The 16,691-nt window shown below is 48.0% G+C and overlaps 1 protein-coding gene across 3 annotated transcripts; it reads right to left on the reverse strand.

Annotated features, from left to right (window-relative positions):
- Positions 1-132: 132 nt before the first annotated feature.
- On the reverse strand, positions 133-16,576 carry efs (embryonal Fyn-associated substrate). 3 transcript variants are annotated; one of them, XM_083640674.1, is made up of 8 exons: positions 16,470-16,576; positions 15,721-15,962; positions 13,463-14,812; positions 12,548-12,676; positions 8,696-9,682; positions 7,918-7,989; positions 4,704-4,961; positions 133-2,929 (listed from the first exon to the last, which is right to left on the reverse strand). In XM_083640674.1, exons 2-8 carry the CDS (start codon positions 15,730-15,732, stop codon positions 2,744-2,746), a joined length of 2,994 nt encoding a protein of 997 aa, XP_083496800.1. In that variant the 5' UTR covers positions 15,733-15,962; positions 16,470-16,576; the 3' UTR covers positions 133-2,743. The 3 variants fall into 3 exon arrangements, with proteins under 3 accessions (XP_083496800.1, XP_083496802.1, XP_083496801.1); XM_083640676.1 differs by lacking the exon at positions 7,918-7,989; XM_083640675.1 differs by lacking the exon at positions 16,470-16,576 and having other exon boundaries at positions 15,721-16,003.
- Positions 16,577-16,691: the final 115 nt, after the last annotated feature.

Consider the following 16,691-nt stretch of genomic DNA (forward strand, 5'->3'; position numbering starts at 1 on the left):
ACTGTACTGTACGGTAGCACACAGTTCAGGAAGTTCTTGCAGATTTATGAAACATAAACATTGATGGACTGCGCAAAATCAATGACCACACACACACACAACCTTTTTTGTATAATTGGAAAAATGTATTTGTGCATTTTGAACGGTCGGGAATACATGACATCAAATGTAGTGTTCAACTTCTTCCTTGCAGAGACCGGTTAGGTCACCTTAACTTCTAAACCTCAGCAAATAGGGCTAACTGACCCCAAACGAGCTCACATGGTGTAAAAAACATTCTTCTTGTACAAAAGAAAACAGCCCCAATCAAACTTATTTTTTTTTCTCCCAGAAACATTATTGTTCGATTTAATTCACTGAATGAAACCGTCCCTGGTTAAATATGTGCATATTATTTATAAAAAATAGAGCAAATTAAAGCCATGCAAATCCGAAAGCAAATGAAATACAAACTTGACAATAAATATATAATGGTTACTTGGTGACACGCTCATACTGTACTGTATTTCTGCCCGTTTTGGCAGGCACGTATTCATTGTGTAATACTGCAAACCTCCACAAGATGGCACTCTGGGGCAAGACAGGCGGAAAGGGGCCACGTTCAGCAGGTTGAAACTCTAGCCGCCGTTCTACAAGGAGAAATGAGTAGTGTATAATCCTTGTCTGACTGTAACAAAAATCACATCTATTCAAGCTGCCATTTCTAAATGTGCACACTGAACATGACGCTGCTCTATTTTGGCACAGACCAACCAACATGTCTGGTGGTGACTGGTAAAAATGGAAAAGAAACTAAACCTGGTGTATCAGACATAACCTCAACCGTTTCATTTGATGCCGCTGCTATTACACATATTGTCAAAACTTCAGGCAAAACCCAAACTTGACCAATTTGGCGGGGGAAAATAATGCGTTTAGTGTTCAAATGGATGGAGACACGGGCTGTGCTTCATTCCACAGTTCCACGTGTCCTTTAACTTCCCGCTTCACAGCTCCAGTAGGCAGCCGAAGAGGAACACGTCTGTCTGAGCCACGACGTATTTATTTGTTACGAGAGAGTGGAGCAGAAGAACAAAGTAAGAAAACGTTGGAAACCTCAACAAGACAGGTGGAGACAAGTCAACCTGGCCGACGGGTTTTCTTCGCCAAGAGCCGGCGTAGGGCCGTGGGAAAAGAGCATTGATCACTCCCCTCTCAATCTTCTCTCTCCATCTAGTCTCGCAGATTATCTATTCAAAACAAGGCTCTCGCTGTTCTGCTTCACGTGTAAGACTGCATGTTGACTGTAGACACTGAATGGCTGTCTGGGGTTGAGTTGTGTCATGCATGTAGGAAGGTTATGGGAATGAGATGACGCTCGGCAGGTTATTTCTACTTGCCAATGGAAACGAGTGGGTATGATACAAACACTGAAAACACTCTTGAACCGTTTTTAAAAAGAGTGGAAAGTCAGGCAAACATCGCACCACATGTTAAAGGGACAGCTCACCCTAAAATCCAAAATACATATTTCCCCTCTCACCTGTAGCGCTATTTATCCATCTATATCGTTTTGCGTTAGTTGCCCGAGTTTTGGAGATATCGGCCGCAGAGTTTCTGCCTTCTCTCCAACACAATGCAACTGGATGGCACTCGGCTTGTGGTGCTCCAAGTGCTCAAAGAAATACATTTGATCAACTCAACAGCAATGTCTCTTTCCAGAAATCATGACCCCGTTGCTCAAGATAATCCACAGACCTCGTTATGAGCAGTTTCATGGAGGAACTATTTTCTTTTGACCGAACTACAGCCGCTAGCTAGTTCCTAACATGAGACTGCGAAAGAAAATAGTTCCTACATGAAACTGCTCACAACAAAGTCTGTGCATTATCTTGAGTAACGGGGTCATGATTTCTGGAGAGAGACAATGCTGTTGAGTTTTTCAAATGTATTTTTCTGGTGCTTCGAGCACCACAAGCCGAGTGCCATCCAGTTCCATTGTATTCAAGAGAAGGCAGACATATCTGCGGCCGATATCTCCAAAACTCAGGCAACTAACACAAAACGATATAGATGGATAAATAGCACCACAGGTGAGAGGACAAATATGTATTTTGGATTTTAGGGTGAGCTGTCCCTTTAAGCCCAGAACACTCAATGTGCTGCATTAACAACTTCAGCATGAGAATCACAGAAAGCATTCCTCCTTTCAGGAAGCCCAGTAACAAGCATTCCTCCTTTCAGGAAGCCCAGTAACAAGGAGGCCGGTCGCAGGATGTTCAGCTTCCTTCTGTGCTATTTTTGGGAGAGGGGGATGGTTAAATAAATAGAGACAGGAAGGAAAAAATGGCTATCATGTGGGGGGGGGGGGCAAACATAACAAAAGCAAGTCTCCCAAGATACCTGGTCCACAAGGACGCTCAAAAGTCACAAAGAGGCTTCAAATATTATCAATAAGTTATCGACACGCAAAAAGACAAGTGTGCTCGGCACCAAAGCACAGTGGTCAGTATAAAACAAAACTAAGAGGCAAACCAACATGGTACACTTAAGAGGGACAGAACAAACGGTCGAAATCCAGCTGGGCAACAGCTGCAGCACGGCTGATCACTCCTCCGCCACACGACTCCGCTTTTTGCCCGCTTCAAATCCCATTCGGTTGAAGGGCAACGAAAGAATGCTAACGAGAAATAAGGCATTTCAAATGAGAGAAAATGCACGTGTAGTGTAAACAAAGTTTGACGCGGGGACAATCCGAAAAATATCATAAAGATATCTCCGCCAGCCGCTGGAGCAGAGTGGAGAAGCCCGCCGCCTGCTGGGAGAGCTCGGCCACGCGGTCCACCATCTCCTGGGTGGCCGAGACCGAGGGGTAGTTTTGCGCGGCACCCTTTGTCGCCACGACAACCGTCTTCAAGGCCTGGCACAGTCGTCCCCCCGACGTTGTGACCTGAAGCAAGGGGAAAAAACTCAATAAATCAGTAATAAATATGTACACAAAATGATTATATACACAAACATGTAAGGCATGCAACCAATGAACCCTGAAATTCTCCCTCCCCACTTGTTGTGAAATAGAACAGACGAAAGCAATCGAACACAGATTAGTAGGTCTAAATCGGAATTCAATTAATTACAAATTCGTTTAAATCAAACAACTCTAGATTCCAGAATTTGGAGTTGAGAGTTTGCAACAGGAGTCGACTTCCAATTCAGTTTTTTAAACGATACTCAGAATCAACGTGATTACAAATTGACTCGATCTCTACTGAACTGTCCATTACTGCTAGTAAACCAAAAGACATGTTTGAGCCAGATTGGCCATTTTTTTTAGCAGAATCTAAAGTCTGTTTCAGGACAGACTCCTCATGACTTGTGCTTAACCGTTATGATTTTCAAAAAAAAAATCCAACCATACGAGCGTGTGCGTGTGCGTGCGTGTGCACGTGTGTGTGCGTTGCACAAAGCTGTCGGATGGAAAATTAAACTTGTTCTTTTTTTGGTTGTGACTAACAGGTCCCCTTCTCTTTGTGTGTGTGTGTGTATGTGTGTGCGTGAGAGAGAGAGAGAGTGAGAGAGTGACATCAGTGTTGTTTGTCCACGCCAGGTTCTGAAGAACGACCAAACCCGCAGTCTATTTCCAACATGCAGGGACTTGCAAAGCTATAAAGGGATATACAGGTATGGGGCTTTGGTATAGAAAGCCAAAGCGAACGTCACTTCCTGCCTTTCTCCCTGTACCAGCGTCTGAAAAAATATGAACGGTGGTGAACGCAGAGAGACGTTACTTTTTTGATCCCGTTTGAATTGTGCCACGGGAGTAACACATATCGTCTTTGTCGATGTAAAAGAGAACTCTGCAAGTCGAGAAAGTCTCCGTTTGTGGTAAAACTGTGGCACTATAAGTTATCAATGAGACAGACTACGCACAACCAGTCGCGTTATGTGACGTCTCTCCCGCCAGTCCATCGTTGTTGATGGTGTGACGTATAATGTGCGACACGAGAGTGTAGCTGATTGACAAAACTAAACCTTACGTTTCAGTTTCAGGACAAACTGTGACTCTCTTGACATGCATAGTTCTCTTTTAAATTGACAACATTTAACATGGCAATCCTGGAAATCCTCTCAGCCACCTTCATTTATATTTATATATATATATATATATATATATATATATATATATATATATACATACATATATATATATTTTAATCCTTTTCCTTTGCGTTTATTTCTTTTCTTTTTTTTCTTCTTTTGTTATTGTTGATGTATTGTTTTATTTTATGTTTTTTTTTCTGTTGGGAATGGGACTGGGTATTGGGGAGGCGAGTGGGGGTAGATGTGTTGGTTGGGATGTTTCAATGTAAAAAAAAAAAAGAAATTTACATTTGTTAATGTATTGTAACGGCAATGCTCCCTGCTCAAAAATAAAAAATACTATTAAAAAAAAAAACATTTAACATGGCACCTGGTACAAGTCAAATGGGATCAAAAAAGTAATGTCTCTCTCCGTTCACCACCATTCATATTTTTTCAGACGCTGGTGCACAGAGGAAGGCAGGAAGTGACGTTCACTTTGGCTCTCTCTATAGAACTGTGTGTGTGTGTGTATGTGTGTGTGTGTGTATATGTGTGTGCGTGCGCGTGAGGCTACATGCTACATTTCCCACCCACACACTGTGCCGGGAAAACAAAGCCCCGCACGACGTGACTGGGCTGACCTTGGCCCTGAGGTCGGGGGAGCTCAGGAGGCGCGACAGCGTGTCCCCGATGAACACCAGCTTGTGGGCGGTCACGATGAGGCTCTTCCCCCGGGCCACGAAGACGCGGGGCGGCTGGTTCCCCTGCACGCTGCTGAACAGCACGTCGATGGAGTCGGCCAGGCAGGAGAGGTGGGCCAGACTCTGAGACGAGTAGAAGGACAGCAGCTCAGAGTCTTCCAGGGAGAGCGACATCGGCAGGGGAGGCGACGGGGTCAGCTGGAGGTGTGCGAAGAAAGACAAGTTAACGTCTCTTCTACATCCTGCGAGTGCAGCTTAAAGGAACAGCTCACCCTAAAATCCAAAATACATATATTCCCTCTCACCTGTAGTGCTATTCATCCATCTATATCGTGTTGTGTTAGTTGCCTGAGTTTTGGAGATATCGGCCGCAGAGATGTCTGCCTTCTCTCCAATACAATGGTACTGGATGGCACTCGGCTTGTGGTGCTCGAAGTGTCAAAGAAATACATTTGATAAACTCAACAGCAATGTCTCTTTCCAGAAATCATGACCCCGTTACTCAAGATAATCCACAGACCTCGTTATGAGCAGTTTCATGGAGGAACGATTTTCTTTTGACCGAACTACGCCCGCTAGCTGCTAGCTAGTTCCTACATGAGACTGCAAAAGAAAAAGTGAGTTTTTCAAATGTATTTTGTTGGTGGTTCGAGCAGTACAAGCCGAGTGCCATCCAGTTCCATTGTATTCAAGAGAAGGCAGACATCTCTGCAGCCGATATCTCCAAAACTCAGGCAACTATCCCAAAATGATATAGATGGATAAATAGCACTACAGGTGAGAGGAAAAATATGTATTTTGGATTTTAGGGTGAACTGTCCCTTTAAACAGCCTGTAATTCACACCTACAGAACATCGAACCAATGCAGGTGATTGGAGAAATATGAACGGATTAGGCGGGACATCCGCTTGTATTTCTCCAATCACCTGCCTTTAGGCGGGACATCCCTCCAATCACCTGCCTTTAGAGGCGGGACATCCCCCCTATCATGGCTCATTATTTCCACTGAGCTTCCCTTTACGTTTTGACCAAGTTTTCCGTGCTTGGAATTACAGACGTTTCGGCAGAAGCATTTAGAAACTGCGAGAGCCAACCGTCTGTTTTAAGAGACTATTTTTTCCAGGGAATGTCAGGTTGATGTGTCAATAGCATCAAATGTATTATTTACTATCGTCATCGTTAGAAGGTAGCAGCAGTGGACTAGATTTTTTTTTAACCTTTATTTATACAGGGAGAGTCTCACTGAGAGCAATGCTCTCTTTTTCAGGAGCGCCCTGTTCACATTCACACACACATTCATACCTGGAAGCTGACCAGTACAACCACAGTCTGATCTGCTGGCCACTGAGCAGCTCCACTGGAGCGGTTGGGGTTAAGGGCCTTGCTCAGGGGCACCTCAGTGGTGGTAATGAGAACGGGGCAAGCGCTGGCTGTCCATTTTCCCCTCCCTGATTTATACTGCCGGTCCCGGGGATATTTGCCCCCAATTAGATTATAAATCAGATAAGCAGGCTTGTGACTGAAGGTGCCGGATGGGAAAATCTGGACAGGCGAAAGTGACTATGAATTAGGGGTGGGAATCACCAGATGCCCACGATACGATACTAAAACGATACTTGAGTCACGATACGATAGTATTGCGATATATTGAATATTGCGATATTTCGATATATTGTCTAACTCCTTTTCCTACCTTTTCCTTGACCTCACCGGAAGTAAAACATGCAGTGTTTTTTTGTTTTGTTTTGGCCCAAAATGTAGGCTACATTATTAAGCTTCTCTGGTCTGGACTCAATAATACGCCACTGCAGGCGCGAACTGCAACATCGGGCGCTTCGGGCAGATGCCCGGTGGCCTGGCCTGCATTTTTTTTTTTTTTTTTAATATCCATACTTGGCGTCCAAATATCAATACAATATCGTCAGGCAAAATATCGCGATACTATGGTGTATAGATTTTATCCCCCACCCATACTATGAACGAGGAAAAACTGCCCCTCTCTCAACTACAGAAGGGCCCTTGAGCAAGGCACTTAACCGCCAACGGCTGCTGCAGTGGAGCTGCTCAATGGCCAATAGTAGACTGTGGCTGTGTAAATGTGTGTGTATACCTGTGTGAATTTGATGCTGAAGAAGAGTATGCATGCTCAGTCAATGTTTAGTTTGTTTGTTAAATGTGGTTGAAAGTGTGTGAGCGAGACACACACACACATGACTATCTTATACACACATGACGTCAGAAAGGGACGTTGTCATTGGTCCTGCAGGCTGCACTCTCTATAAGCCAACACAAACGTCCCTTGTTGGCCGTCTATGGCGCGTAACCCAGGAATCCAAGAAAGAAGTGGAAAAAAACAACAACACGACCTCACTCTCGATGAAGTCCTTATAAAGCCTTATAAAGTCAAATAAAGCTTATTAACCATATTGGAAATGTTTTTGGTCGATGTCCGTTATGGCGATATTTTATTTTCCAGCTCTTTTGGCTGATTGCCAGAGAGCATCAAGTCTCTCCTGTAGTGGAATTAACACATTGTTATTATTATTATGCCTACTCTTATTGTGACGGCCCACTGGCAGAGGCAGACATAAATACAATGCTTTTCAAAATGTACACATTCACTGGGGAAAAGTAAGAAAACCACTTCAACTCTTGGGTTATGTAAAACATACTATATTTAGGCATCATTAAATCATATCGGTTACAAAGAGACGAACATCAACGAGGACAAAATGTGATCTCGATTGAGAGCGAGTCAGATGATGTTGGGTAAACACAGTGAGTTTGGACTCGAGACAGGTTTTTAGACCAGATCAGGTTTAGAGTTTAGACTAGAACAGGTTTAGACCAGATCAGACGCCAAAGAGTGGAGCAACTGTCAATGCCGAGCTGACACACTTTCCATCAGTAAACAGCGCACGCACAAACGCACACGCAAGCACACACACACACGCGCGCACACACACACACACACAGAGTGAATCAATGACCTATCTGTGTAGACTTGCTCTGTGTGTGTATTGTGAAAACGTATCTAGGAGTGAGAGACTGTGCCCAGTGTGAGCAAAGGCGTGTGTGTGTATATGTGTGTGTGTATATATGTGTGTGTGTGTGTGTGTGTGTGTGTGTGTGTGTGTGTGTGTAGAGATTTACCCTGGGCTCTGTTGTAATGGTGTGTGTTTGTCCGTTCTCAGCTGGTGCGTCGGGTGGAGGCTCTGGTTTTCCCTGGTGTGGTGAAGCAGAGTAACATGTTAGCATGTTAACATGTTAGCATGTTAACATGTTAGCAACTTGTTAGTAGCATGTTTACAGACGTGGCCACGGAGCCAGCGCAGATTGTGTCTCCACACAAACACAGAAATAACAAGGCAGGAATGACATGTGAGCCACGTGTAGTTTGGGCAGGGATGAGTCGAGGGGAAGGAGGAAATCAAGAAGAACAAAGAAAGAAAAACAGGATACAGAAACAAAAGCAAGAAAACAATGGTAGTTGCATGTCCAAAAAATGCTTCTGGAAACCATAAATGGCCGTCATGACCCGTCTCTGACGTAGTTCCGGTGTCCGCCTGTTGCTAATTTAGCCTTCCTACATGAAATGCTGTTGTAGTGGAGCCCAGCGTCGTTGTAGGCTACTTGGCTCGGGGCTGTAATGTAAATATGTGACATGAGTCACATGATTTTAGATGGGTCAAAGTCATATTTCCGATGTATCTTGTTCATTCTATGGCCAGACGAGTTGTAATATAGTGTCATGTCATGGTGTTTTGGGGTCATTAATAAATTAGATTGATTGTTATTTTTCTTGGTAGTGCTATTTTACATTGAAGTCAACGGGGAGAGGCTTGCGTTTTCCCCCTAAAAGGGGGCGGGGCCTAATTGCCGATCTGATATAGATATAAAATAAACACTCCATCACGTCACGAGGACTGACCTGCAACTTGACATATCCGACACTGTCTCCGGTGGGTACCGGGGCGGGGCTGGGAGTCAGGCCGATCCCTGCGTACTCGTTGCTGGGGTCGTCCTCTCCCTCGCCGGGGGGGCCCACCGTGAGGGTCACAGAGGACGTGGCGGGGGGCAGGGGGAAGGCGGGCTGAGGGGTCGGGGGGAGGGGCCTCTCCTGGATCCAGCTGCCTTTACGCGAGCCCATCCCGCCGCCACCGCCGGACGATTTCCCATCGGGCACGGGGAGCGCGGGCAGAGGCCTGCGGGACAGGGAGTCCTGCGAGGGCAGACGAGGGCGCCCCTGAGCCTGCAGGAGGAGGCTGCTCTCCTCCAGCGCCCGCTGCACCGACGACAGGAGACCCTCGGACGGGGGAGCGCCGCCCACGGCCGACAACGCGGGCAGGAGGTCCGAGAGGCGCGCCCAGGCCTGGTGGAGAGGCGGCGGCGGGTCGCCGGAGTGGCTCGCCTTCCAGACGGACAGGATCTCGGCCAGCGAGGTCGCCAGGTCGCGCGACGACAGCAACGCGGCCGCGGGGCAGGAGGCCGTGCTCAGCACCGCGTGGACCAGGCTGGACAGCGAGGCCCTCCACTGGACGTCGGAGCCGGAGCCGTTGCTGGAGACGGAGAGGCGGCGCGTGGAGGTGGAGGACGACGAGGAGGAAGAGTGCGGCAGGGCGTCGACGGTGAGGGCGGGCATGTCGTAGATGCCGCAGTCCGGCTCCGAGGAGTCCGTCGGGTGGTCTCCTCCTCCTCCGCGGCTGGCCCGTTTCTCGGGACCGGGGAGGACAGAGTAGACCTGCTCCCCCGCCTGGGTGGTGGTGTCTTCTCCGGACAGACTGGTCGTGGACTCTCCCGGGCCCAGGCCGGGGAGCGTGGGGACACTGTAGACGTCTTCGTCGGCCGCGGGCACCGAGCTGCTGTGCTGGAGGTCTGACGTAGACATGTTCAGAGTGATGGTGGGGACGTCATACACCTGCCAGACGTACGGAAGACAGGAGAGGAAGAAGGTCTTGCTTAATCCTTGTTTTGTAATGTGTCAGTTACCATGCAAAGACTGACTCTAGGGCTACAGGACACAATGAGGAACCACAACACACGGCATGAGGAACCACAGCACACAGCATGAGGAACCACAGCACACAGCATGAGGAACCACAGCACACAGCATGAGGAACCACAGCACACAGCATGTGCTTTCTGTGACAAGGAGAGGACAATGAAGCATTTAAAGCCAAACTATTTTAACTTCATCCACAACAGGTATGGAAGGAATACACAGATTTTGTAGCCAATAAATCTTTGATCAACCTCGAGTTGGGTGCTTGCACGGTATGAATAAATACTGAATAGACAAAAGTGAAACCTATCTATCTTCTCACCACTATTTACATCTGGAATTAAAATGCATACTGGGTAACTTAATCAGACCGAAATTGGTTCGAGAAAAAATACATCAAGTCCAGATGTAAATGTACTCAATTCACATGTGTGTCACTGGTCAGAGACATATGTGTCACTGGTCAGAGACATGTGTGTCACTGATCAGAGACATATGTGTCACTGCTCAGAGACATGTGTGTCACTGGTCAGAGACATATGTGTCACTGGTCAGAGACATATGTGTCACTGGTCAGAGACATGTGTGTCACTGCTCAGAGACATATGTGTCACTGGTCAGAGACATGTGTGTCACTGCTCAGAGACATGTGTGTCACTGGTCAGAGACATATGTGTCACTGGTCAGAGACATGTGTGTCACTGGTCAGAGACATATGTGTCACTGGTCAGAGACATGTGTGTCACTGGTCAGAGACATGTGTGTCACTGATCAGAGACATGTGTGTCACTGGTCAGAGACATGTGTGTCACTGATCAGAGACATATGTGTCACTGCTCAGAGACATATGTGTCACTGATCAGAGACATATGTGTCACTGATCAGAGACATATGTGTCACTGGTCAGAGACATGTGTGTCACTGGTCAGAGACATGTGTGTCACTGATCAGAGACATATGTGTCACTGGTCAGAGACATGTGTGTCACTGGTCAGAGACATGTGTGTCACTGGTCAGAGACATGTGTGTCACTGCTCAGAGACATGTGTGTCACTGGTCAGAGACATGTGTGTCACTGGTCAGAGACATATGTGTCACTGGTCAGAGACATGTGTGTCACTGGTCAGAGACATAAAGCAGACACAAATTAGAGCTGCAACGACTAATCGACTAATCGATTAGTCGATCGACAGAAAATTAATTGACAACTATTTTGATAATCGATGAATCGTTTTGAGTACAAAGAATTCTCTGATTCCAGCTTCTTAAATGTGAATATTTTCTGGTTTCTTTACTCCTGTGTGACAGTAAACTGATATCATCTTTGAGTCGTAGACAAAACAAGACATTTGAGAGCATCGTCTTGGGCTTTGGGGAAACACTGATCGTCATTTGCTACCATTTTCTGACATTTTATAAACCAATCAACTAATCGAGAAAATAATCGACGGATTAATCGATGATGAGAATAATCGTTAAAAGTTGCAGCCCTAATGCAAATCAAATCAAAACCGATGGCATCCAGCTCAGATAACCCACCGGTGTAAATGTTGACCCAGCTAAAGTCATATCTACACACACAATCCGGATATGAAGAAGCACGTTAACGCCGGGTGTCAAGGAGGCCTTACAAAGTCAATGTATTCCTGTAGCATTACTGGTGGGAGCGCTGTGGGGGTGAGTGGTGGTGGTAGTGGTATAGCCGTGCTATGGCTCTGACAGCTGGGTGTGCCTGGGAGAAAATAGCAGCCGCGGCAGCTTCTAACTGGATAGACGGGCTCCCGCGGCAGACAGAGACAGGTGTGGCCATGCCTTGCTGAGGGGGGGGAGGGCGACAGACTCATGGTGGAATGTGTGAAGAAACGGCGACACGACATTCGATAGTCATCTCTCGTCGTGTGTTCCACTTGACTTGTACAGACACGGGGTTCCACGCGCCGGTTTGCCCACAGTTCCCGCCCGGTCTGTTTTGGGAATTCCTACCGAGGACTGCGATCGCATGGTGACAAGATGTTCACACAGTAGAAGATGCGTCTTTTCTAGACGCTGTGTAAAAAAAAATCAATCAGCAATCTAAGTGCCGTGCCCTATGTAAACTCTTATGATTAGGGGTGCTCCGATCCGGCTAAGCCACGATCCGATCCCGATTCCGATTCCTGGGGTCACGATCCGATTCCAGAATCGATTCTCGATTCCAACGATTCTCGATTCCAGAATCTAGAATCGATTCTCAATTATGTAGTTTTATATTGCAATAACACACAAAGGTAAATATATAAGACAAAAAAATGACAAATGTATTAATGCTGAACTTCAAATTCAACTTCTGAAGTATTACAGTCGAGGCCTAAATTCATTTTGCAAACTAGGGGGGAATTCCCCTCTTATGTTCTTCAGATAAGATGGATTTATAGGCTGGGGGGATCTGTAGACTTTGAGAAGGATTGATAGATTTTGGGGGGAATACATTAACCAGAGTTCTTAAGTGCAAGAGGTGGTGGCACCGTGGCAGTACAGTACACAAATTACATGAACATTTGGACACTTATTCAGCCGGTATCTTGCATGTTGCGTTCAGGTGCACTGTAATTTTTTTTTTTTTTTTTTTTAACAATACAAAGAAGAATCGATTCTTGGGAGTTTGGAATCGATCCAGGAATCGTGGCATTAAGAATCGCGATCCTTTCAGAATCGATTTTTTTGGAGCACCCCTACTTATGATGGTGCCCAGGCTCCATCTGCGTCTCTGCAGGATGTCCATGTGAACGGAGTGGTCTTTACCTCGGACTCAGAGTCCGCTTGCGAGGGAAGAGCGCGGGGGGTGTCGTAGATGCTGTCCTCGTCGTCGTCGGCGCCGAGGGCAGAAGGGGCTGGACGCTGCCACCTGCCACTAGGAGGAGTGTCGTACACCTACCGGGACGGCAAAAGCACAAAATCAAATTCTGATTACCAATTAAGAAATATCATCTTGAATTTATATTCATCTATTCCTTAAGCAGACTTCGAAGGCTAAACCCGAGTGTTGCAGAACAACGCGGGGAGCCACAGGGATGATACAGGCTTGCTAAGGGGCTCCCAGGAACATATCAATCCATTTAATCTCACTTTAATTTAATTTACTGAAATGCAACACAGTGAAAAATTGCACAAAATAGCTATTTTGATCATAGCTTTTAACCATTGTTGACTTCACACTAGTGCATCTAATGTAAGCACACCACAGGGTTTCCCTGAATGGTGAGGGTGCACCGAAATCACTAAAGTAACATGACCTTAAAGCTGCATTCAGCGATGTTTTGGTGTTCAAATAAGTGTTAAATGGCTCTATATTCTGACAGCAATCACTGAAATATATATAGAGTGTTTGGTCAGTGACTTGAAACCCCCAACCCCCCGCTGTCCTCTATCTCTCTCCTGTAGTCCTGCAGGCAGGGCGGACGTATCTCCGCAAATGTAAGTCATAGAGACTCACGGATGGCGGCGTTGGATTCGGGGTGAAACAATAAACATATAGTCCTTAGAAAGCATCACGATTCGACCTTCCTTTCCCCAGAGAAATTACAACTTTTCTCTGATTGGATAAAAATTGGCGCCGATCAGATCAGAGAAAAGTTTACTTAGTCCTTTACTGCCTTTTTTGGGCAATCTAAACGGGGCTTTGTAGAGTAGATTTGAGAGTGGGCGGAGCAAACTGACCTGCTCATCCACAGGATCTGCATAGTCTTGATTCTCTCTCTTGTTCTGTGCATTGTTCCTTCTCTCCAGGCCATCGTTGGCCCTCTCCTCTTTGCCTTGAGGAGTGTCCCTCTGCCGCTCTCCTTGCTGCAGGCTCGACAGAGCGGGCTGAGTGGCTCTGGGGACAGCGGCCGACGAAGGGGCCGTTTGCGGTGCGTCCTTCATAGTGACGCCCCTCACCGGAGGCGCTGGCGGAGGAGGTTTGCGGGCAAAGTTTGGCGATCCGGGTACCCTGACCTGCCCCGCTCGGACCAGCAGCGGGGACCCCCGGTGACAGGCCAGACCCGGCTTAATGCCCCGGGCCACAGCAGGGTTGGGCGAGACCCCTTTGAGCTGAGGCCTGGGAGACGGCTGGGCCGGCGGGGACGCCGGCTGTTGGTGGGCCTGCGACGGTGACACCGCGGCCGGAGTCCTGTGAATGTTGGCTCCCACGGGAGTGGGTGTTTGGTACACCCCGGGGGTCTCCTGGCCCACTTTGGGCTGGGGGGTGAGGGGGATCCCGTTGACCATAGAAGGACCATTAGGACAGAGAGCAGTGGCTGGGTTAGAGCCAAGAGCAGCCACGACTCCTCCTGCTGGGCTTTGGTAAACCTCCTCACCTGCCAGCAGTTTGCCCCTGGGCACTAGGTAACAGTTGTCCGAGTGTCCCGTCGCCACCGTCTCCCTGGGGACGAGATAAGTCGTGTCCTCTGGGTCCTCTGCTGCCCTGGGCACGCCGACGGGGGAGAGGTACACCGAATCTGAGGCCAACACAGGTCCTGGCTGCCTGCCTGCATGCTGGGCTACCAGAGGCGTGGGAGTCGTTGGAGTCTGGTAGAGGGTCCCCATGTCGGTACCTCGTCCTCTGAGAGAGGGAGAGCGCGGACGTCCCGCCACCGCAACATCCCAGTCGGGCCGCGGCCGGGTTCCGGAGCTGGAGTGGGAGCGAGGACGCCCGCCCTCTCCTCTGCGGAGCTCCCCGGGCCGCGAGGCCGGCGCTGCAGCTCCTGGGCTCTGGTAGAGGCCCTCGCCCGTGCCAGCCGGGGAGCGGTACACTCCGTCGATGTCCTCTGCACTGCTGCTGACAGCCGTCCGGGCCAGCGGGGCACCGGGGGACAGGTAGACCAAGTCCGAGCCCGGGGGCGGGGCGGTCTGAAGGAGACGGAGGCGGTTGGCGGGGGCGATGCCCTGTCTGCCGTGCAGGGAGCAGAGCCACCAGCCCGGCCCGCCGCCCTGCCCCTGTTCCAGAACCATGAGGATGTCGCCCTTCCGGAACGCCAGCTCCTCCGGGCTCTCCGCTGTGTTGTCAAACAGCGCCTTGGCCAGTACCGTCTGAGGAGGAGACAAAGAGTAGAAACTAATGCAAATGAGGAAATGAGAGAAATAGACACATGCACACACACGCGCACCAAATGTCCATACGAAAGAAGGTTTAATAACACAGCCCAAATCCACACAAGCTAGTGTCGCACATCTGCACACCAGAAACAAACAAGTACATTGACATGGCAACGCCAAGTCAGAAGTGGAAAATGGCTGATTGTTTAGGGCTGTTGAATGGAGTGAATAGGAGAGAATGGGGAAGATCTCTTAAAGTGTGTGTGTGTGTGTGTGTGTGTGTGTGTGTGTGTGTGTGTGTGTGTGTGTGTGTGTGTGTGTGTACGAGAGAGAGAGATAGAAAGAGAAAAAAGGGGGTGGGTTTGTGAAAAAGAAATTGTAAAGTCTAAATGCACGGCTGTAGTGATGATGGCAGAGTGAGAAAAGGGGACAGAGGGAATCAATGATCAAAATGGACAAGAGGACTTAATGGTAATGAGAGCAGAGGGGGGAGGGGCGGGGTGGAGAGGCACATCTGTCCCTTGTTGTTTAGGGTTTAATTGCCATCCCAAAGCCACAGAGTCACTCAGGCCCCCTTTCATTTTCTAAACCGACCCCCTGGGGGACAACTAGGCTCCATCGAGCCATGTGGGACCCGTTCAGGAGGGTAATGGAGGGACAGCTTCTCAAGTCAATAACGTTACCTCGGGAGGATCCAGACAAAAACATCAACCCTACTGAGATCAAATATAAACACAATCATGCCCGCACTGCCGATACCCAAAAGGTGCACATTATTATAGTTGTAGTCACACACAACTGTCCATCATCGCGACACCACCACCACCACCACAGGAAAAGAGTACACACAACCAGTCAACCACACAAAGAAGAAGCAGATAGCCTACTACTACTGTACTCACCGAGAGGGACATGTTTGCTATGTCTCAGAGACACAACTATAATTCTTCTAAAATTCACGAGCAATGTCCGGCATGAAGAGTGCGGGTCAGTCGGGATCGTCCATCTAAAAGATCAGCTCACGGATGGACTGGACGGTAGGGAAACTCTGGGCTGTGCCACAGCTGGGGCCGAGAAGGACACATCTCTCTCCTCTCCGGCTGCAGTCAGTCAACTCCTCGTCGTCTCCACCTTCTCCAGGAACCTGCAATCCATGCAGTCAAATCGCTCTTCACGTCACACGACTCGTTTATACAGCCGCAGCAAGACCGTTTTAGTAACGCTGGCTAACCTCAACACACAACTTGAAAGGCACATGTGAAGTGGAAAAGTGGGCAGGCAGGCAGCAGCAGCAGCAGCTGTCTGTCCTTTCCACGCCCAGTAAATGCAGACCATCTTGCGAAAGCTAACTGTTAGCTTGGCGGCTAGCAACGTTAATATGAATATGATACGTGGCGTGCACTCGCTATCATAGCTGCCATCTAAGGTTAGCTATACAGCCACTATCCATGTTCAGATCACACCCGAAGACATATGAATAGCAAAAGTTAGGTTATGTAGTAGCGGCCTGCTAGCTAGCCTACGCCGCTATCGTTAAACGGTGCACAACATTTTCAAAACAATGGCAATGCCGACATAAACTGAAAAAGCTAATTTGCTGGCCATCCAACCTTAGCATACAAACGTGTGGTTGTTAAATAACTGACGTTACCCCGATTTGTCTTGTCGTCGATGAACTTCACATAGATGCACAGATGATGGGCGAAATCACTTTTGTTTCGGTCGTGAAAATCCGTGGCCATCGATGTTCAATCATCTTCGGCGATGACAACACAATTATTTCCGCCTCCTTGGCTATGTGCGGATTTCACAGATATAATAGCAAATGGATGGGTGTAAGTAGTAGACATACACCACTCCCACGTCTTTGAAA

The sequence above is a fragment of the Poromitra crassiceps genome (genome assembly GCF_964638095.1).
Source record: "Poromitra crassiceps genome assembly, chromosome: 7".
Taxonomy (NCBI): Eukaryota; Metazoa; Chordata; class Actinopteri; order Beryciformes; family Melamphaidae; genus Poromitra; species Poromitra crassiceps.

Excerpts from the sequence above, each read along its gene's own strand:
- efs (XM_083640674.1), bottom strand. Across the intron at positions 12,677-13,462 it reads CAGATCCTGTGGATGAGCAG|GTGTACGACACTCCTCCTAG; the intron begins GTCAGTTTGCTC and ends CCGTCCCGGTAG. Across the intron at positions 4,962-7,917 it reads CCATTACAACAGAGCCCAGG|CTGACCCCGTCGCCTCCCCT; the intron begins GTAAATCTCTAC and ends GCACACCTCCAG.